At 35.2% G+C, this 21956-nt stretch overlaps 1 protein-coding gene, 1 non-coding gene and 1 pseudogene across 2 annotated transcripts; 1 reads left to right on the forward strand and 2 right to left on the reverse strand.

The window, feature by feature from the left end:
* Positions 1–7565: 7565 nt before the first annotated feature.
* On the reverse strand, positions 7566–16809 carry LOC116105306 (annotated as a pseudogene).
* LOC116105335 lies at positions 11276–11377 on the reverse strand. The gene has a single exon (XR_004124072.1). It is a non-coding gene; the product is annotated as a small nucleolar RNA snoR103 (small nucleolar RNA).
* Positions 16810–16852: 43 nt separating the features above from the next.
* On the forward strand, positions 16853–19256 carry LOC116105300 (heat shock 70 kDa protein). Its single transcript, XM_031391740.1, has one exon. It carries the CDS (start codon positions 17025–17027, stop codon positions 18996–18998), a length of 1974 nt encoding a protein of 657 aa, XP_031247600.1. The 5' UTR covers positions 16853–17024; the 3' UTR covers positions 18999–19256.
* Positions 19257–21956: the final 2700 nt, after the last annotated feature.

Raw genomic sequence — 21956 nt, forward strand, 5'->3', positions numbered from 1 at the left:
TTAAATGTTTAGAAATCTCCAAGAACAAATATGGAAAAATGAATGAAGTATTGTGATGACAGTGATAAGTACATAAAATAAAGTCGACAAAAATTTTTATAGTGGTTCAGATGCTTATAAGCGATTTTTACAATCCATTGTGATAGTATATAGAACTGTTTTTTCTTATCATTACATAGGTTTACAAGAGGGCGACCTGTGTTGAATTTTTTCTTTTGTTGTTTTTGACCCTTCTGCCAGAGAGGTCGACCAAATGGGACCAATAAATTAATTACTTGGAACTGACATGCAAAAAACTTCTCCAATGTATGTTATCGAGACCATAATGGTTGGTTCAAATCGATGGATAACAGAAACCTTAAAAGTCTCTGATGATAAGTCTAAACTTCTTGAAAATATAAAGGACTTGATCTTGAAATAGAGTGATGAGGAACTAGCTCAAGTAAACGAAGAAATTATGTATTTGAACAGTTTTGCAGAAAGAAAAAAAACCAATGAGAATCGTCTTAATTAGACAACATAATCTAGGAAAAAAAATTTGACTTAGAGTTGAGTGCATCTATCACTTTCTGGGAAAAAAAAAAAATATTCCGAAATTCCAAACGAATTATAATAGACATCAAATCTTTACACCAATCCACGCAACTCCATGTAGACAGTGGCACAATTGCAAAAGCAAAATATCGGAAACAGAGCTTATAAAATTACAATATTCACTAATTAATGTGAATAGATTATAAATAAATTAATCCATTCATATTATGGAATCCTTAGATATAGCTCTCCTATATAATATACAATTAGCAAGGATTAAGTTCATCATAAATACTATATAAAAAAGGTTAAAAGATAATATATGGATAAATAATTACTTCTTTTAGTCACTTAAGAGTCTATGGTGTTAGCAAAAACGTTAGCCCACTCTTAGAAATTTTGATCAAAAGTTGAATCAGGAAATTCCTGCAACTTCATGCAAAAAATTTCCAAATAATCCTGAAATGAGATATGTTGGATTATTGAGCAATAATCTATATATAATATAATGCATTGATACGTGGTTCATCACATCCCCTTCACTCAGAGTTCAATGACCATGAACCGAGGCATGAGTATTGTTGTTCTTTTCTGAGTTACTAGCTTAGCAAACCATCAACATTGCTTCTGCAACAGAACAACCCTTGAATTGCATTGAAAGTGAGAGAGAAGCACTTTTAAGGTTCAAGCATGATCTCAAAGATCCATCAACCCGGCTTGCCTCTGGCTGGTGAGTGGAGATGCTGTCATGGGATGGTGTGTTTGTGACAACTCGACAGGTCATGTCCTCCAGCTTCCACCTTCAAAATCCATGGGATCCTTACAATAATTTTCGAGTATGAGCTATAAGAAGTCAAAGTTCGGTGGTAAGATAACCCACTCTTGCTTGATTGAAAGATTTGATTACTTGAAACTTAAGCAACAATGATTTTGAAGGAATCAGATTCCTAGATTTCTTGGGTCTATGGGAAAGTTAAGGTATCTTGGTCTTTATGAGCTGGATTTTCAGGAATGATTCCTCCTCAATGGGAAATCTCTCTTACTGAAATGTCTGGCCTTGGTGCAATGTTTATTCGAATTTGTTTGTGAGAAACACTTTTTGTTATCTGGCCTTTCTTTGTTGGAACACCTTGTTTGAGTTATGTGAACCTCAGCAACCTTGAGGAGTTGCAAGCCATAAATAATCTCTCTGTTTAAAAGTGATGTGAAATTGTCAGGTTGTGAGCTTTTAACTTCTCCACTACCCATTGCAAAACTCTCGTCTCTACTGTCCTGGATCTTTCTTTAAAGGATTAGGGTGACACAATTCTAGTTGGATGTTGTTCTTAGATTAGTCTTTCTTTCACTATCTTTTAATAATTTTCGAGGTCCTATTCTGAGGACTTCAAACTCGACTTCTTGAGTCACTTTGATTATCTTTAATGATTTCAACTCTGCATTCCCAATATGTGGTACAAATTTAGCCACCTTGAGCACATACATTGTCAGAAATAAAATTGAAGGGAGACTTCAAGATCATTTGGAAACACTGCAAACTGAAATCAATCTATCTATTAGGTGGAAATTAAATCAAAGCGTATCTGAAGTCCTGGATATCTTCTCAGGATGTATATCAGAAGGGGCTACAGGTTTATATTTGGGTGGATCTCAACTTTTTGGTCATTTGACAATAAACTTGGGAAACTTAAGAATCTAGTTCAAGCTTGACCTACCAAAACAACTCTATTTGGTTCTAATTCATTCTTCTATGGGAAAACTTTTGTCCTAGGATATTTAGATCTTCCCATAACAAAGTGGATGGACACTATTTCTGAAATTCAGTTTGCAAATCACCAATCTGTTGTATTTTTCTGCATCTCAGAACTCAATAACATTAACATTTAGTCCTGATTGGCTCCCCTTTTCAACTTGAGTATTTAAACTTGGATTTTGTCTTTTAGGGTAAAATTTCCATCATGGCTTATTCACAAAGAATTAGATAAGTTGGAAATATCAAACTAACAATTGTAGATACCATTTCTAATCGGTTTTTAAATTCTTTTCCCGTCGATTACTTATTAACCTCTCCCACAACCGAACCATGGAGAACTCCCAAATTAGTTAATGTTGTCTATCTTCTATCACTTTTCTGAATTGAATATCTGTTGAGGTCTTTGCCCCTATATCCCAAGGTGATGAACCTAGATCTTTCCAATAACAGTTTTCAGGATCCATTTACCAATTTTTATGCTATGGTAGAAATTGTCCAAGAGCATGCAACTTCTTACCTCAAAGATACTGTTATCTGGAGAATTACAAATTGTGGGTGAATTACTGTGAATTGCGTTACCTAAATTTAGGTAATAATAATTTCTTTGGTCACTCAGTCTTCTATGGGAAATTTAACTTCCTACTAGTCTCATCTCCACAATAAAACAACTCTCTGGAAAATACTGGATTCACTTAAAAGTATCAATTCCTTAACGATACTTGCTTGAGATGTGAAAAATCAGTTTTTTTGCAAAAATTCCCAACATGGATAGGAGAAAGTTTGTATTCTTGAAAATCTCAACTCTCGTTCAAATTAAATTTTAATGTGTTCTAACCAATGGAACTTTGTGTTACTGTCTACAAACTTAGACCGTCTGAAAACAATCTCAGAACCATACCAAGGTGTATCAATAATTTTAGTGCCCTGATAACAATAGAGGATCTTTAGCACAAGTATAGAGACTGTGTATTATATGATTGGTAGCTTTGTGGGGGCCAGCCTTGTGATGAAAGGGGAATGCGGAATATAGCAGTATTCTTAATTTGGTAAGAATTGTAACTTTTCCAAAAATAATTTATTGAGAGATTCCTCTTGAAGTGACAAATCTTACAGTCTTTGCAATCACTGGAATTTGTCCCATAATTTTCTTAATGGAAGACTTCCTGAACATTGGGGCATCTATCCTTAGAATCCTTGATTGCTCTAGAAAATCCTACTTCAGGTGAAATCCCATCTAGTATTGCAAACTGACGTTTTTGAGTCACTTAAACTTATCCAACAACAATCTCACGGCAGGATTCCTTGAGCACTCAACTACAAAGTTTTGAGCATCTTGTTTTGAGGCAATGAACTTGTGGAGATCCACTTCCTAAGAATTGCACTCAATGCCAAACCATGAAGAAAGAGAAGATGTGGAGTGAAACAGGAAGTGAAACTGTTTATGTACGCATGCCATTGGATTGTGGTGGGTTTCTGGGTGTAATTGGTCTTGGTTGTCAACGAAGATGGAGGTACAAGTATGTCATTTCTTAGATCATATAGGGAAACAAACTTTACTCTTTGTAAGAAAATATTTCTAGATCCTTGATGTTTTGAGCTACGTCTGAGTATGGTTGAATAATGATGTACTGTCAAGATATATACTAATACAATTTAAGGCTCTCATGCGAGACCTACCAAAATGAAGTCCACGCTTGGTGGACCCAATTTGCAAATTACCCTCTTGCCTGCAAAATTGTAAGGCGCCCACATAAGTAAATACAATGCAGCAGTGATGATGTAGACTGTAGCGAACAAGGAAATTTCAGTAGGTCACTATAACCGAGAAAAACAGTGTCGCAAAGCTCCACAATAAAATCAACAGAGGCCCTAAGCTGCTCCACGTGATCTTCATGCTAACTCTGTATTTGGAACAAAATTAACGTTAAACAGAAGTATACTAAAAACCATTCGCTCATAAATACTCAAGAATTCAGTCATAATGTCAAAGAAATTCACCACAGCATCAGGAAAGCAAAATCAACTTAGTTACCATAATTTCAGAACCTAACCTTAGCTTCTCTTAGATCCTCTCTCACCTGATGAACTCTTGCTTCCACTCTTGCCTGAATAATTTAAACAAAACCATTAGGATCGTTTAGTACGGGACAACTAATTCGTAAAAGTTGATGGAGGATTTAGAGAGACCTTCTGCTTCCAGCGTAAAGGGGAATTATCACTGTCCACATGAAACCCACAGCCTTTCAATTACTCACACAAAAGAGTTCTTATTCCTCCTCAACAACATGGCGAACTTCACCTTCTCCCTCATCTTTTTCCTCTTCTTCACTCTCTTTCTTCAGACCTTTGAGCTCCTGAAGCAGAAGCTCTTCTTTGAAAGGTTCAGAAGAGTTTTCAGCCTTCGGCAGCAGCTTGTTCTGCAACAAGAGGGCGTTGAAAAACCCCAGTTCGTTTGAGACCGCAGAAGCAGCTGAGAGTTAAGGTGATGAAAGGCGGAAGAGGCGGCGGTGGGCGTGGCTTCGCTGCCGGCGGCGTTGTGAGTTGGGCGCGACGGGGAGAAAACTTCGGCAGCTGTTCAAGTAGTCGGATTTTTCAATTTTTATTCGTCCTTGTTGCTTGCTGTTTTCTTATCTTTTGTTCCTTTGTTTGTGATTTTTTGATAATTATTTATTTATTCACGGCTTAATATCCAATGTGTATTTATCTGATTAATTGTGACTAGTTATTTATAAGGTAGCTGAAATTAATTAGTGTATACTTGAGATTCTTCGTCTCAAAAATTAATCGATTTAACCCAACATAGCCAAATGATATATCACCTATCTAAAAGACGGTTCTTCACATGTTTGTATATTTATAACATCATATTTTGTTTGTACAAACCTTTACGAGGCACTGGCGTGGAAAGAAGAGTAAACCATTATAACTATACTACTTTTTTCCGATTAAATGACTTATCAAATTCAATAAAAATTTACTGAGATAATAAAATAATAAAATTTCACTTATAATTTTTTTTACAATTTTGAGATCATAATCATAGTAAATCAGTTTATATTTAAACAAACAAGCATATTACAAGTTGACCACTAATAAATTATACATTAGAGTTGTATGAAAAAATTGTGAAGTATAATATATTACTTAATTAAATTGCAAGAAAAATAGATTTTTCTTTTCTTTTAAGCAAAATCTGATGTGATAGTTATAAATCTTTCTAAATTATGAACCATGGATTAATAGATAAAATATTTAATACGACCCTTCAACCTCATAATTTGGAGCCCATTCCTTTTACAAATTCACAACAAATATGTTTAATGCACATGGCCACATGCAGTGTTGGTCATATACAATTTTCTTCTGTTTTTTTTTTCTTTTTTTTGCATAAATATCAAATTTTTGAATGATGATGCATAAATAATGTAATTTCTAGAACATTTTTTTTTTGATAGACTAACTAAATAAAAATTACATCATTATTCAACGTCATCTTTCAAATATTCTTCAATCCTCAATTATAAGAAAATAAATATTGTTATATACTAATTAATCCTATATAATTAAGTGAATTATGAACAAAGTCGATATATTAAATTGTATCAATTAAATTACTAAAGAGTTCACATGTGAACCTATTTATTTAGACCATATTATTACAAGTAAATACAAATATATTCGGTCGTATGACAACAGTCAAGTCAGTTAATATGCTTGATACCAATTGACGGACACATATACAATCGTTCACTAGATTATAAAAACATTATTTCTTTTAAATGAGAAAAATTTAGAGGTGGACAAGACCCGGCCAAGTCAGTCCCAGGGCTGAACCCTCCGGATCGGACATATTGGGACTGATACTTGAAGGACCAAACCCAATCTAAAGAGGTTCCTAGGCCCAGGAATTTTCTGGAGCCCGACAAGTCCTATGCCTGAAATTTTTTTTTTAAAGTATATTTTAAAACCTAAATTATCATGTATATTATAAGAAGGCTTTAATACTTTTGAGAAGGGTTTATGGTATATTTGAGGGGTTTAAAAATTAACAAGCCCGGACCTGGGACCGGTCCCACCTAAATTGGGCTGTGCGTCCTACCAAGGAGGGTCCGAGGACTGAGTTTTGAGCCGACACCTCTAGGAAAATTCCATTCATAGAAATGTAGAAGAAACCGGCAGGTTTGAACTTTACATAGCTCTGCCATAAGAAGGATGGGGTGTGAGCATCATGGGATCAAAAGATTGAGACCCTATGCAAAAATGCTGCAGTTCTTGCAGCAGCAAACAAAAGTAAAGTGCCACAAAATTCATTCATTCTGTCAAAAAAAATAAAAATATATATATATAATCCACTTGAGGTCACTTTCCCACTCAAAAGTTGTCATCATTTTAGTATTTTGCGCACCCCTTTTCATGTTCATGGACCTTTTCCTCCTTTTTCTGGGGGTTGGTCTGAGAGTAGTATCATGTGACACAAACCATTCATTCTAAGTTAGTTATGTGATTCCTTAACATGTTATATGATTCCAAATAGAACCGTATTAAGGATGATGTTATGACTTTGAAAATTACAAATACGATACTGAAACATTATATTAACTATTGAGAATCATTAGATACAACACTGAACCATGATACTATCAAATACTGAGATCATCAAAGAGAACTATGTTCTTTTCCAACAAACAACAGTTTTCAAGAACAGCAAAAGGCAAAATAAACTCAAAATCAGGAGATTCCAACTATAGAAGAAAGTCAGACACGGAAAAGGGGCAGAAAGAATAATTAGTATCCTGTTCAGTAGTGGAAAGGCAAAACTTGGGGATTTTATGAAGTGAACATTTTAACAATAAAATAGTTTACCCAGTCAAGAAAGTAAAAATGATTCAAAAACTAATCAAATACAAAACAACTGATCCTCGAAAGGGCCACTCTTCTCAAGCGATTAGGACCAATATTAGGCATAACTGAGAACAAAATCCATGGCTTTATAGTTTGATTTTTTCCTCAATAAAACATTATAGCTCTGACCTCGGAAAATATACAAAACTCAAATAAAAATTACCTATTTTGCTTTTGGCAGCACTCCCTGATCAAATAAACATGTCGCTTGCCTTAAGGTTATGATGCCCTAAAAGCTAGCACAGGAGGTCTTGTGGATAATGAACTGAAGTACTCCTCATAGAAATATTAGACTGCAGAACAAACTCCGGCAGGACTCGATATCAGATGCTTGGGAATCCAAAATATTTTGCCCAGATGGACATCAAACTAAGTGTATTCATGGTTCATCAAAAAGAGTTTTCTGGAACCTGTCATCTTCATCTTTGTAAGGATCTCCTTAAGACTTAAAATCCAAGCCCCCCACCAAAATGAGCTTCCACATAATCTCGCCAAAATATTAGGTGCTGGCAATCAATAGCAATATCATCCATAACCTGCATAGTTCAAGCATCCAGTCTCTATGTTTAGGTGTAATTACTTCTTAGCAAGCAAGTGTTCCAAGAGCTTCGCTAGTGGATCAACACGAGGTGGACTTTTCTCAAGTGCTGGGAGATGGATTCTTTGACAAACTCAGGTTGGTATCCAGGAGACTTCAATTCCTCACACATGTCATGTGCTTCACCCAAATCTAGGTACTGAAATATTCTTCGAGAAGTGAAACTGTGTTTTTACGAAGTTCATCCATGTTCAACCTACAGCTGGTGCCTGTGGTTTCTCCACAACTGGAGGGCACATAGGGTGCCGGAGCAGGTTTAGAAGATGCAGGAGATTGAATGAAGGTTCTGAGACAGAATAGAAGGGGAGTGGAACCAGGAGGGTACCACTCCCCTGCAGAAGGGCACTTCTGCCACTCATTAAGCCCAGTACCCTGAGGTAACAGCCTCGTGTGAAGTGATGCTGACTGGACACGTCCCATCGGCTGGATTCCAGCTCCATCACCCCTAGCATACTCCGTTGCTAGTACCTCCCAATTACATTATCAATTCCAGGCATCCCAGGCATCTTTCTGGTTCCTGGCATGCCAGGCATCATACCACTGAGCAGGACGAGGGATGGGCATGCCACCTGGACCAGTTAACACCTGAGCCCCAGAGACACGATTATTTCTCATACTTGCAGTAGCACCCGGACGTAACCCTAGATTTTTTTCTGCCCTCTGAATGAATTTCAGTTATTGTTTTTGCTTTCACTGCAATATTAAAGGAGAAAGAGATAAATAGATATAAAACATAATCAACAGTTATAAAGTATCATATAGGCCAAAAATTTTGGGAAAATAAACATCAGCCTACCTCTTCTCTCCTGGGAACCCAGTTGTTTGTACGCAGATTAGAACATCCCGAACCATGAACCTCAGTCGGGGAGCAAGCTGAGGGTTTGAAGTCAAGTCCTTCAACCTAGTAAAGTACCTATCATTTATACGCCGTGATTTTGGACTTCATCAAGCTGCTTACCGATGGTGTTGAAAAACTGACATATGGCCTCAACAATTTCTTCTGCGGGACAAGATGCACTATCATGCCCAAAAGTTCCTGAATAACACAATGAGCAAAAAATGAGCAACATTTAAATAACACATAAAATGTCTCAAATATTAATCTTTTCAATCACCATCCCCGCACAAACATGAACAAGTGATGGACAATCTTTCAGGCACCATTTCTGCTCAGAAGCTCACCAATTAAACGTTGTTTCCAAGAGTACGAAGCTTGAGCATTCTTTCTTTATCCTACGCTCCATTTCTTGCTCGGAGTAGTCATCTGCCTTACTTCTCTTAGTTTGTCAGAACCCTCAAACGCCCCCTGGCAATTATTCAAGAGGAGCGCTTAAAAGGTGATTTCTTTCCCACCAGGTTTCATCCGAGGGAAAGGGGGAAGCTTTTCATTCAAATCAGAACATAGTTGAGCGTACATGGGGCAAAATGTGGGCTCAAGAACAGCCTTATCAAATATAAGAGATATAACTCTGTTGCAAATAATGAACAAATTCAGTAAACAACTTGATAAATTTCTGAAGATCTAACACATTAAAATAAAAAAAGGAACAGACCTTTAAGTATCAGCTGAGGTGATGCCAGAGTCTCATGAGTTGACCCTTAAGTAGATCAATTTCTCAGGGGTAAGTTTATTCAAAATACTGTGAAAGGAAACAGAATAAGAATCAAAAACCAGTCGCTACTCATGTTTCATGAGCATTTACAAGCAATAAATTTGGATTACATCAGAAATCAACCATTGAATAATTATTAATTAAGATAACATCTTCACCATGGCTAGATATATTTGGAACTCAAACATTAAACAATGATTATGTTACAAGGTTGTAAATCAGTTTTCAATCAATATTACATGCAGAAAATAAATCAATAAAAGCATTACCCTACAGTACTTCAAGACACGTTCGTTGTCAGAGAGACTCCCCTTTTAGCCGACCATGGAAACTCAGCTTGACTAAAACAGGAGCTGGTCCCTGATTCAAGTATTAAAAAATATTTTGAAATTAGAGTCAAAAAATATCCACAAATAGACAATGGAAGAATTCTACAAGCAATAAACTTCTTTTGTAATTGTCAGTGGAAATATTTCATTCGCTTTAAGTCAAAATTATAAATAAAAATTAACACAAAAGGAAAATTGTGGCTTCAATTGTAAATCCAAGTAACCAATCCTAGCTTAAAAAACGGTTATGTAAAATGTATACAAGTGCTGGTGGAATAACTCTTGATCAACACTTTAGGTATTGGATACAAGCTAATTGGAAGCTACCATAAAGACCCAGTTACATACTATATATGCAACAGAAATTGAGGAGGAAGCACATGTGCTTACAAATAAGACCATCTGAAGAGACTGCGTTTCCAAATATACTTGGGTCTGTGTAATCTTTGCTGAAGAAGTTTAAACTCAAAACAATTCAATAACACAAAGAAAGAAACAATATACATATACACAAACGACAGTACCCTGTAGCCAAGACAATAATCCTTTAGAAACTTAAGTGATACAATAAACAATAATAAAAAAACTACAGAAGTCACATAAAAAGATCAATTAAATCGTGTCTTACCCCTTGGTTAGACGAGTTTGTGCCCTTGAAAATTGGTGATTGAGGTCTGGCGATTAAATTGATTTGCATCCTGTCTGGACTCATATGTCCACCATACTCTCTATTGTCTCGTGATCTCTCCTCTCCAGAGGGAGAAAACTGTGCAGGACGGCTCCGACGATTATCTGTCAGAATAACGACTCTGAGGTGATTATGGAGGCTGGAGGCAGGCAAAAGGATTGTCATATGAAAAAGTAAAATATACAAAAAAAAAAAAAAAAAAAAAAAAAGAGATAAAATAATCACAAGAACATTTGATGCAAACAACAAAAATCTGATTAAAAAAAAATTCAGCCAGCCATAGAATAACCATTCCATTCACCTCACCAAACCACACGCTGCACACAAAAAACCACAGCCAAATAAATGCAATAATTACAAAGCAAATAAATTTGGCCGAACTCTAACTACATTAATTTCAGCACGTTCAGCCACAACCCCAGTTTTGCTCTTCACCAAAATTCAGCATCAAATTCTCCGTTTAATTTGAGAATATCATCAGAGACAACAATCGTACTAAGGAGATAAGGTGCATACTCAGACATTATTCTAGAAAAAAAGAGATTCAAAATGATTGATTCTTATTAAATTTTATATGCAATAGAATAGTTGCATTTAAAAGCTGTAAGATCACAAGATATAACCTCTCTAAGCTGCAACAGCTGGTCTCGAGTGGATCGCACACGCTCACGACTCAAACCTTGCATCTCCAGTCTCCAACGAAAGGGTCCAAAACCTTCAAAAACAGCTAAAGCAAATTGCTACAAGAAGAAATCCGTGAAAGAGAAATGATGCAGGAAAGAACTACACAAAAACAATATTTACAGAATTAATGAAAATTAAAATTTCTACAGGAAAAATTGTTAATTTCTTAAAAGAGCCAAATATCCATAGGTCCTCATGGGCAACCCACAACTCACAGATGCACCTAAAGCCTACATATTCTTGTCCGTCCCTATTTACAAGCGAGTACACGTATTAGTGCCACACCAAGAATTAGGACATTTTACATTATCTCCACTCTAAGGCATTAATCCAAAACCTATAGCACAATAAAATACATTTTTTTTTTTTTTTTTTTTGGGTTTCATTTGGTTTTTGGATGAAAATCAAAACCACGTATACAAGGGACTTGCAACAACATGCTGATGCAAATACAAAAAGATAAACTTTTCAATCTTCCACTTATAATATTCTAAAGCATCATCTGCTTTCAAAAGAAACAAAATTGCATCAAAATTTTAACTTTTGACACAAACAAGCCATATTTCTGCCCCTAAACACAACCATAAATTAGAAAATAGGAAGAAAAAAAACCCAATATATTCAGCGGCTGTCTAACCCATTTCATAACCCACATAAAACCAACAACCAAAAAATACAAATTTTCTTTAAACAAAAGAATAAGCAAGCACCACCAAGCTCAAGTGGCAAAAGAAAAACCGAAAATTACCAACCAGACAATAACAACACACACACCAGAGTATATCAAAATCAATCAAAAGATCATATTTCATTAACAATAAGCTCTAGCCAAAAATTCAATCCCTACCATCAAAACACAAACAAAAACTCATCGATACAACCCAAAAGAGCCACAAACCAGATGAAAAAAACCACCTGATCCAAAAGAAACAAACCCAGTTCATCATGAATATACCGTTAACGGGAAAGAAGAGGCAGGCGCCGCGCTGGGGACGTAAAACAGGGAGATCAGAAGAGAAAGAACCAAACGCCAAGGACGGAGGCGCAGACGACGATGAAGACGAAGAAGAAGCACCAAAGAGTCGGGTTTGCTGCTTCCACGACCACCACCAGGCCTCAAAATAGCACCGTCTGATCACCTTGTGCATAACGATATCAAATTCAACCAAAACGACGAGGGGCAACAACCAAAAAACCTCGAGAGAGATGGCGCAAAAAGAAGGAAAGGAAGGGAATTGTTGAAAGGAAACTTGGTGTACGTAGGTGTATATAGATGGTGTTTCTGGGGATATCTGTCCTCCCTCTGCGCGGAGAAACGAAGAGAGAAGGGAAGAGAAAGGTTATGAGAGGGACGGTGCGAGGAGAGAGAGGAGAATAGAAACCCTTCTCTGATTAGAGAGTTTCGGTTGTGTTTTTGTTTTGGTTGGTTTTATTTGGGGGGTTTGGAAATTACAAGAAGCCCTTATAGTTTCAAAAACTTTCGTAATATCCTAAGACGATATACCTTATAGTCTTGCGGAACTATGTATAGTCGCCTACAAGGGTTGGACTTTGGATCCCAATTTATAACTATAATTAGGGTGGTAAGCGGTGTGCGCGATGTAATAACTCGAGCCAAATCTTTAATAAAAATTAAGTGGGTTGGTTTGGTTTGGATCAGATTTATGGTTTGGTATATAGTTGCACGTTTTATAATTGAATAATTTAGGTAAATGAAAGACAAATTATTTCAAGAACAAAAAATAGTAATAATAACAAACATGTAAAAATATTAGTATAAAAATTATGCCTTATTTTTGCCAATTTCATTTTTTATGAAATGAAGTTAACACATTAGATACCAATTTGTTTTAATGAACCAAAAATAGTGTTTAAACCGAATAAATGTGTAAAATGATTAGTAATATTTATTTTAGTTATAGTCTTACCGTAGTCAATTTCGCTTTTAATGAAATTAAGTTGTATATAATATAGTAATACACCGAATTAATGTATTGTAAGAAAAAGGTTCGTCTAATGATAATTCTCCAATTTAAAAAGAAAAATAGTACAATTATGTATATAGTATAATCCAATTAGAGTATTTACATTTTGTATTTTATATTTCAATTAGTATGTAAACTGTCAATATCGAATCAAAATGCACTATTCAATTTGGTTCTATTTGGATTTTGAGAATTAGAGGGATTTTTGAAGGGGGATATGAGATTTTATAAACACGAGGAGTATTTTAAAAAAAATTTAGATCAGGGAGTTTAGGAAATTTAACCGTTGTTTTCTTATTTTGTTGGTTTTATTTTGAGTTTGGAATGGTGTAGGATTACGTCAAGTCCTTGGTGTTGAGGACTTGAGAAGTATGTTAAGATTTCTTTCCTTTTGATTTCTCTATTTTGCCCTTTGTCTATTTTGTCACACCTTTAACTATTTTTCAATTTTTTTTTAATTTCATTTTATATTATGATAAATAGCTATAAGGAGAAAGATTCTTTTTCGTTTTTCGGGTATAGGGGGTGTGGGTCAGCTGACGCACCTCAACTAATTAATCCCTCAAGACCCTGAAGTTAACAATTAGGTAAATCTCTAGTGACTATTCCTCATTAGTAGTAGTGGAGATTGCCTCGAAGTTAACGGTTAAATAGTCCAATGGCTATCCTATTATAATCGTGAGGATTCGAACTCAGAACCTCTTAGTTATACATCAAAAGTATCAAACAAACGTCAAACTACTTAGAGGTAGTTATAAGAAGAAGATTCACATAAATATGTTATTAATTTTAAATATAACGCAATACATTTTAGTTTTGAGTTTAATATGAATAATATTTTTGATATTTTGAGAGAAATATTTTTGGTAAATATTAATAATAACTAAAGATTATAATAAATTCAATTTTTTAAAATTGTGATCGATCGGGTTATTTCGATCATTCATAGAGATGAATAACGGTTGCATGTAAGGAATCAAACAATTTTCAGCTAATTTTAAGCTAGAAAGAATCATAAATGAATTATATAAATATATATTATAATAGAATTAACATTTTCCACATTTAAAAAAAATCAAAAAATAGAATTTTTTTTATACATTTAATTAAATTAAACAATTCAAAGTTCAAACATTCCGTATATTTGAAATCCATCACAAAAACATTTTGAATTCTATACTTATCAAAATAATCCTCAAAGTTCAATAATCTAATATTAAAATATAAAATAATTAATTTCTCAAATTATTTTCACTTGAATATTCAAATTTAAAAAAAAAAATTATTTTAGAATATTCGGAGGCTTAAACTGTAGCGAAAAGCAGGCAAGTTAGGTGAAGTACTTTTTGATCACAGACTACAAGAGTACTTGGTAAGAGTACAATAAGGGTATAACAGTAAATTATCTTCAACTTATCATATGTCTACGTGTCAGTAATGACTCAAGGACAAAATCGGTATTTCAAGTCCTCAAATTATAAGAAAAAAGGTGCTTCCCGAAAAATCACTTCCACTTCCTGATAAACGCTTTCCCAAAATGCCAAAACCAAAACGATCGTTTCACGCTCCCTCGTTTGCCCTAACTTTAACCGGTTAACACCCACACGTGTCCCTATCCCGCCAATCTCACCTTGACAGCAATGCCACGTGTCGGTGTTTCAGGCCAATCATAAGTATCTATCTCACTTTTGCTACTGTGATCAGTGGGGCAGGGGTTGGACTTCCTGATTTCGCCACGTGTGTATGACGTCGGAAAGGAATAGAGGGAATTGCTGTTTTTGCGGCCTGTTTGGGGGTTTAAAGAAGATTGAGTTCTTCAGTAACGTCTCTCTGTGGGCTTTTTGAAGTTAGTAGTACAAATATAATTTGCACTTTTTGGCAAAGTTTCTTTTGATCGTGGCAGCCCACCCTATTGCCATATATGTTTCTATTTTATTTTTTATTCTTTGCGTTGGATAAAAGGTCAATATGCCGCCATAACCCTTTTTGTTCTTGAGCAATGGATGAGGTTACGATAATCAAAAGGCTTATCAGTTCAACAACATAAGATACTCTTAACTTTAAAAGTAAGAAGGGGTAGAGAGAAAATTCCCGAATGCATGTCTTAATCTTAAATATCGTCGATGGCATCAAGTGGATGATTCCAAAGTTACAGAGGACATTCTCCAATAGGTTTACGTAGAGTAGTAATGGCACAAAACTTTGGTCTTATTCCCAATGATATTGTCATATTAGATCGACTTGACGACTATCCCTACAACCATAGTTCGAATGCTCTTCTTTAAGTGTTATTCCTAAGTCTTCACGTAGTTCTTTCCTAATGTTCCTTCTTACTCGTACTCAATGCTCTTCAATCATAGAAGTCGTATCTTTGGCATATATGTTCTATCCGTTCTTTTAATTTCCTTTATTTATATCATTAATTAAATTATAAACTCATAAACATAAGATGTCTTAAATTTAAATAGCTCGCACGTTGTAGGGTTTTCTCACATGGCATTGTCAAATTAGTACAAACACGATAATCCATACACTCTTGTAATATGAATAAAATTATGACAAATTGACAAATCAATGTATCAATACTTGATGAAGATAAATTTGCTTAGTTGCAAAGTAATTTTTATATCATTTGGGTATGACAAAATTTTCTTTGAAAGGACATGTTACCAAAGTGATGTTATAAATAAACTCATGACCTATTCTTAATCATGTCAATTATTTAATCACAATTAAATGTGACCTTTTATGGTTAAAATTAATTATTTTTAAAATATACTCTTATCTTGTTATTGTGGTCAGAATAATTTTGATATATGATTAAACCAAAATAGAATAGAAATTGTTTCAATAGCTTATTCAAAAACAAGTTGGACAAGAATGAATTTTGATTGAAAAATCCATTGTTTTATTATTTAAATAAAAGTTTTTTTTTTTTTTTTACTCCATAAATTCTATATCTTCTGATATATTAAATACATCATTTTATGTACAATTGGTATATTCTCTTATTATATTGTATATCATTATTTTTTTGAAATCTTAAAAGATCTTTATTTCATAACGGCAATTAATAAAATTACCCTAAAAAAAAATGACACAATTCGGAATTTACCTCTTCCGTTGTGTACGAAGAAAAGCCACGTGTAATTAAGACTCTTTAGTTACCTGCCACCTCATCACTTTAAAAGCGCCGATTCTCTTCACATCAACAACTCAAAATGCTTCCAAAACGCTTTTAGGACCACCGTTTTGCCATTAACAAATATTTTATTTAAAAGGATAAAATCCCATTTGTTTACCAATAAATAATAATAAAAAGTTATCAAAATGCTTTTTTAATATTATCTTTAATTATCAATCACAATCTTGTATTTATTTTAATAAATAATAGTTATATTATTTTAATTTAAACTTTCTTAAGCATCAAATTTTTTATAGATTTTTTAATTATTTCCTAAATATCGCGTAATTAAATGGATTAAGAAATGATAAGAGGGATTGAATTATCGTCACCGAAAGAAATAAAAAACAATTCCACTTCCGTAATTCACTTCGACAAGTTTCTAACTGTCAAAGTGTAACCAAATCTGAAACACAATTTCCAAAAACACCCTCCCCGGTTCAACCTAATTACACCACTCAACCGTACAACACACAAGTAAATGAACCAACTATCAGCCCCAAAAGCGTCAAGAAAACTACCCGCCTATAATAGACTGCCATTTAACTCCCTCCAGAACTCTCCTCTTTTCAAACTTTCTTCTACTTTCCACTAGTATTTTCTCGAACTTTCTCGGGAATTCTTAAAATATCTCTATAAAATCAACTTCTTGTTCCAAACCCACTTCAGATTTTCCCTCAAAACAATCAGAAAACGCTCAAAATATCTTCTTTAACTCTTTTATCTGATCGATTTCATCGGATTATTCTGATTCAAAATGGCGAGTACAAGCGAAGGCAAAGCAATTGGCATAGACCTCGGCACGACTTACAGCTGCGTGGGCGTGTGGCAAAACGACCGCGTAGAGATCATAGCCAACGACCAAGGCAACCGCACGACGCCGTCCTACGTGGCGTTCACGGACACCGAGCGGTTAATCGGCGACGCTGCGAAGAACCAAGTGGCCATGAATCCGCAAAACACAGTGTTCGATGCGAAAAGACTCATCGGTCGTCGTTTCTCCGACCCGACGGTCCAAAGCGACATGAGGCACTGGCCTTTTAGGGTGATTCCGGGACCCGGAGAGAAGCCGATGATCGTTGTTCAGTACAAAGGAGAAGAGAAACAGTTCTCTCCTGAAGAAATATCGTCCATGGTGCTGACGAAAATGAGAGAAATCGCGGAAGCTTATCTCGGTCAGAGTATAAAGAACGCAGTGGTGACGGTCCCGGCGTATTTTAACGACTCTCAGCGGCAGGCCACGAAGGACGCCGGAGTGATCGCGGGGCTTAACGTGATGAGAATCATTAATGAACCAACTGCTGCGGCCATTGCTTATGGTTTGGACAAGAAAGCTTCAAGAAAAGGCGAACAAAACGTGCTGATTTTCGACCTCGGCGGCGGGACATTTGATGTCTCATTGTTGACGATCGAAGAAGGGATCTTTGAAGTTAAAGCCACGGCGGGAGATACACATCTGGGCGGTGAAGATTTTGACAACAGGATGGTGAATCATTTTGTGGCGGAGTTTAGAAGAAAGAATAAGAAAGATATCAGCGGCAACGCTCGAGCTTTAAGGAGATTGAGAACTGCGTGCGAAAGGGCGAAGAGAACTTTATCTTCCACCAGTCAAACGACAATCGAGATTGATTCTTTGTACGAAGGGGTTGATTTTTATGCGACGATTACCAGAGCCAGGTTCGAGGAGCTGAACATGGATTTGTTCAGGAAGTGTATGGAGCCTGTGGAGAAGTGTTTGAGAGACGCCAAGGTTGATAAAAGTCATGTTGATGAAGTGGTTCTTGTCGGTGGATCCACCAGAATCCCGAAAGTTCAGTCGCTTTTGCAGGATTTCTTCAACGGGAAGGAGCTCTGTAAGAGTATTAACCCCGATGAAGCTGTGGCGTATGGAGCGGCGGTTCAGGCTGCCATTCTGACCGGGGAAGGAAACGAGAGGGTTCAAGACTTGTTGCTTCTTGATGTTACGCCTCTGAGTCTTGGCCTTGAAACTGCCGGTGGAGTGATGACTACTTTGATTCCAAGGAACACGACGATCCCTACCAAGAAAGAGCAGATTTTTTCGACCTATTCGGATAATCAACCGGGCGTTTTGATCCAAGTTTATGAAGGCGAGCGGGCGAGAACGAAGGATAATAATCTTCTTGGGAAGTTTGAGCTCACCGGGATCCCTCCTGCGCCAAGAGGAGTTCCCCAAATCAATGTGTGTTTTGACATTGATGCTAATGGCATTCTCAATGTCAGCGCGGAAGATAAAACGGCTGGTGTGAAGAACAAGATCACCATTACGAATGATAAAGGGAGGTTGAGCAAGGAAGAGATTGAGAATATGGTGAAGGAGGCGGAGAGGTACAAGGCTGAGGATGAGGAGGTGAAGAAGAAGGTGGAGGCGAAAAATGGATTGGAGAATTATGCATATAACATGAGGAACACCATTAAGGATGAGAAGTTTTCCGGGAAACTGAAGCCAGAGGAGAAGGAGAAGATCGAGAAGGCGGTGGCTGAGACCATAGAGTGGCTGGATGCGAACCAGTTGGCTGAAGTTGATGAGCTCGAGGACAAGTTGAAGGAGTTGGAGGGGATTTGCAATCCCATTATTGCTAAGATGTACCAGGGCGGCGCTGGTGCTGACATGCCAACGGGTGATGATATGCCGGGTGGCGCCAGCAGCTATGGTGGTGGCTCAGCCGGGTCTGGAGGAGGTGCAGGGCCGAAGATTGAAGAAGTTGATTAAAATTCATGTTTTGAGGGCCTTGAAGAACAGAGTTGGTGTGCTCTGTTTTGATTTTTGACTGCTCTGTTTCCCGTGTTGGTCCGGGTCATGGATTGATCCATTGGGATTTGTATATGGGTTGGGTTAAGGTTTGCATGTAAAATGTTTTGGTTTTTTCTTCTTTTACAAAAATAGAGTAACATAATGTAAGGTGTAGTAAGAGCATAAATACTCTTTTCTAAATAAAGTTTTTGATATATATTATCAAATGTTTTTTAATAGAGCTAGCAAAATATACATACCCATTACTTGCAAGTAATATTATGGTTCAGCATAGAAATTAACAATCTTGAACTCAATTGAATAAAACGAGAGACAAATTTGAAGCTTTGAAGATGCTGAAATATTTAAGTTAATTTATGTGTATTTTAATTAATTACTTGGGTGTTAGAATTGTTAGTTGGGTTTTTTTTTTTTCTCAAAAATCAGGAAAAGATTTAAATTTAATACTTTTTTCCTTATCGAGTTATTAAGGAATTAAAATTTAAAATTTTTTAAATAATATATTTAAGAATTTTTATTGAGCCACTATTTCTACACTATAGAACAATTCTTATTAATATCATTCTTAGAAATATATTTACATGGTTAAAAGGATTTCTTATGAGAGCATCTTTTGGGATTCGTCTTTAGATAAATGTGCATTTATTTAGAATATTTTGTATAATAATTCAGGGATTTTCCAATAAAAAAGTATATAAACATTTTTTTAGATTTTTTCTTTGGGAAATATGAATTATTGTCGGCTACTAATGTTTAACTTGTTTTAAATTAAAATCCATTTATTTATTATTATTTTTTTTGGAAATATGAATTTATGTTCGATTACTTTTGTTTAAATTATTTTAAATTAAAATCCATTTTAATTATTTATTGTCACACGTGATTGTCGGGACTATATTATTTCCTGGTCTTATTCCACATGATATTGTCATATTTAGATCAACTGACAATCCGCTACACTATAGTTCGAATGCTCTTCTTGAGTTGTTATTCTACATGTTTAACAGAGTTCTTTCCCTATGATTCCTTCTTACTCGTGCCTCAATATGTTCTTCAATCGTAGAAGTCGTATGTTTGGCATATATGTTCTATTCCCGTTCTTTTAATTTCCTTTTATTTATATCATTAATTAAATTATAAACTCCTAACAATTATGTCTTAAATTTAAATAGATCCTATGTATAGGGTTTTCTCACATGAGATTGTCAAATTTAGTCAATCCACTGCACTCTCGCAATATGGAATAAACTTATAATGCATCAATGATATTATACTTGAAAGATGATTGCCTTGTTGCAAAGTACATTTTTATATAATTTCGGTATGACAAAATTTTCTTTGAAAGGACAGTTGCCAAAGATGAAGTTATAAATAAACTCTTGATTTTATTCTTAATATGTCAATTATTTAATCACAATTAAATTATTGACCTTTTGTACTGTTAAAATATTATTTTTAAATATACTCTTATTCTTATCTATGTTTATGTGGTTAGAATAGTTTATGATTTTATGATTAAACCAAAATAGAATAAAATTGTTTCAACTAGCTTATTCATAAACAAAGTGGGACAAAGAAATGAATAGTTGGACAAAGAAATGAATTTTGATTATAAAATCCATTGTTTATTATTTAAATAAAACTTTTTTTTCCTCTATAATTCTAGGCTCGTTTGGTTGGTTTTGGGAATACTATTATTAGTATTCCCAAAAAAGTTAAATAGTAAAAATTAGGCTTGTTTGGTTGGATTTTGGGAATACTACTTTTAGTATTCTCAAAAAAGTTAAACAGTAAAATACCCAAAAAACTCATAATATTTTCAACTTTATTCAACTTTTTTTAAAACCCTTAAATTGTTTTAATAATAAATACCCTTAAATATTTTATGTTTTGTTACAGCAACTCCGGCCACCTCGGCAATGGTGGTCGGCTGTCCGTATTTGAGGGTGGGTTGGAGGTGTTTTTGTTGACTTTTAATGTTTTATTATAGGGGGTGTTTTGTAAAAAACAAACATAGAGGGTATTTTATAATTTGTAAATCTTACATCGTAATACCCGCCCAATTCAACTTTTTTTAACTTTTTCAAAAAACTTTTCCAAAAAACCAAAATTTGTACCAAACGAAGCCTTAAAAACTCATAATATTATTCAACTTTTTTAAACCCCTAAATTGTTAATTTAATAAATACCCTAAATATTTTAAAAAAATTGCAAAAAAACCCCAGCAATCCACATTTACCAGATTCCGATCACCACTGTCGGAAAATGGCCGGAATTTGGTAGGTGGCACTACCGGCTGAATCTGGCCGATAGTGCGTCGATCTAGCCTTTTCCGGCCAGATCCATGGTGCATTTGGCTGGAAAAGGCCAGATTTTTGGTCGTAACCAGTCGGTAACGACGACCAACAAACGGTCGGCGTTGACCATCAATGACGACCGTTTGTTGGCCGGCATTAACGAGCAAATACGGCTAGATCGAACGAAAAATGTCATATCAGCGCACGACCGGCAAGATCCAACCGGTCATGAGTTGATACGGCGACTCCGACCAACCTCCGGAGGTGGTGGCCGGCTGGCCGTATTTGAGGGGGGTTGGGGTGTTTTTGTTAACTTTAATGTTATTATATGGGTGTTTTTATTAACTTTTAATGTTTATTTAGGGGTGTTTTGTAAAAAACAAACATAAGGGGTATTTTATAATTTGTAAATCCTACATCGTAATACCGCTCAATTCAACTTTTTTTTTAATTTTTTTCAAAAAACTTTTCCAAAACGTAAAAATGTGAACCAAACGGAGCCATATGTCTTCTGATTATATTAAAATACATCATTTTATGTTACAAATTTTATATTCTCTATATTATATTGTATATCAATAAAAAAATGTAAATTTATAAAAAAAAGTTTTAAACATCG

This window comes from Pistacia vera, unplaced genomic scaffold (genome assembly GCF_008641045.1).
Source record: "Pistacia vera cultivar Batoury unplaced genomic scaffold, PisVer_v2 Contig497, whole genome shotgun sequence".
Taxonomy (NCBI): domain Eukaryota; kingdom Viridiplantae; phylum Streptophyta; class Magnoliopsida; order Sapindales; family Anacardiaceae; genus Pistacia; species Pistacia vera.

Bases quoted from the DNA above. Each gene is read 5' to 3' on its own strand.
- LOC116105300 (XM_031391740.1), top strand. From the start codon at position 17,025: ATGGCGAGTACAAGCGAAGGCAAAGCAATTGGCATAGACCTCGGCACG.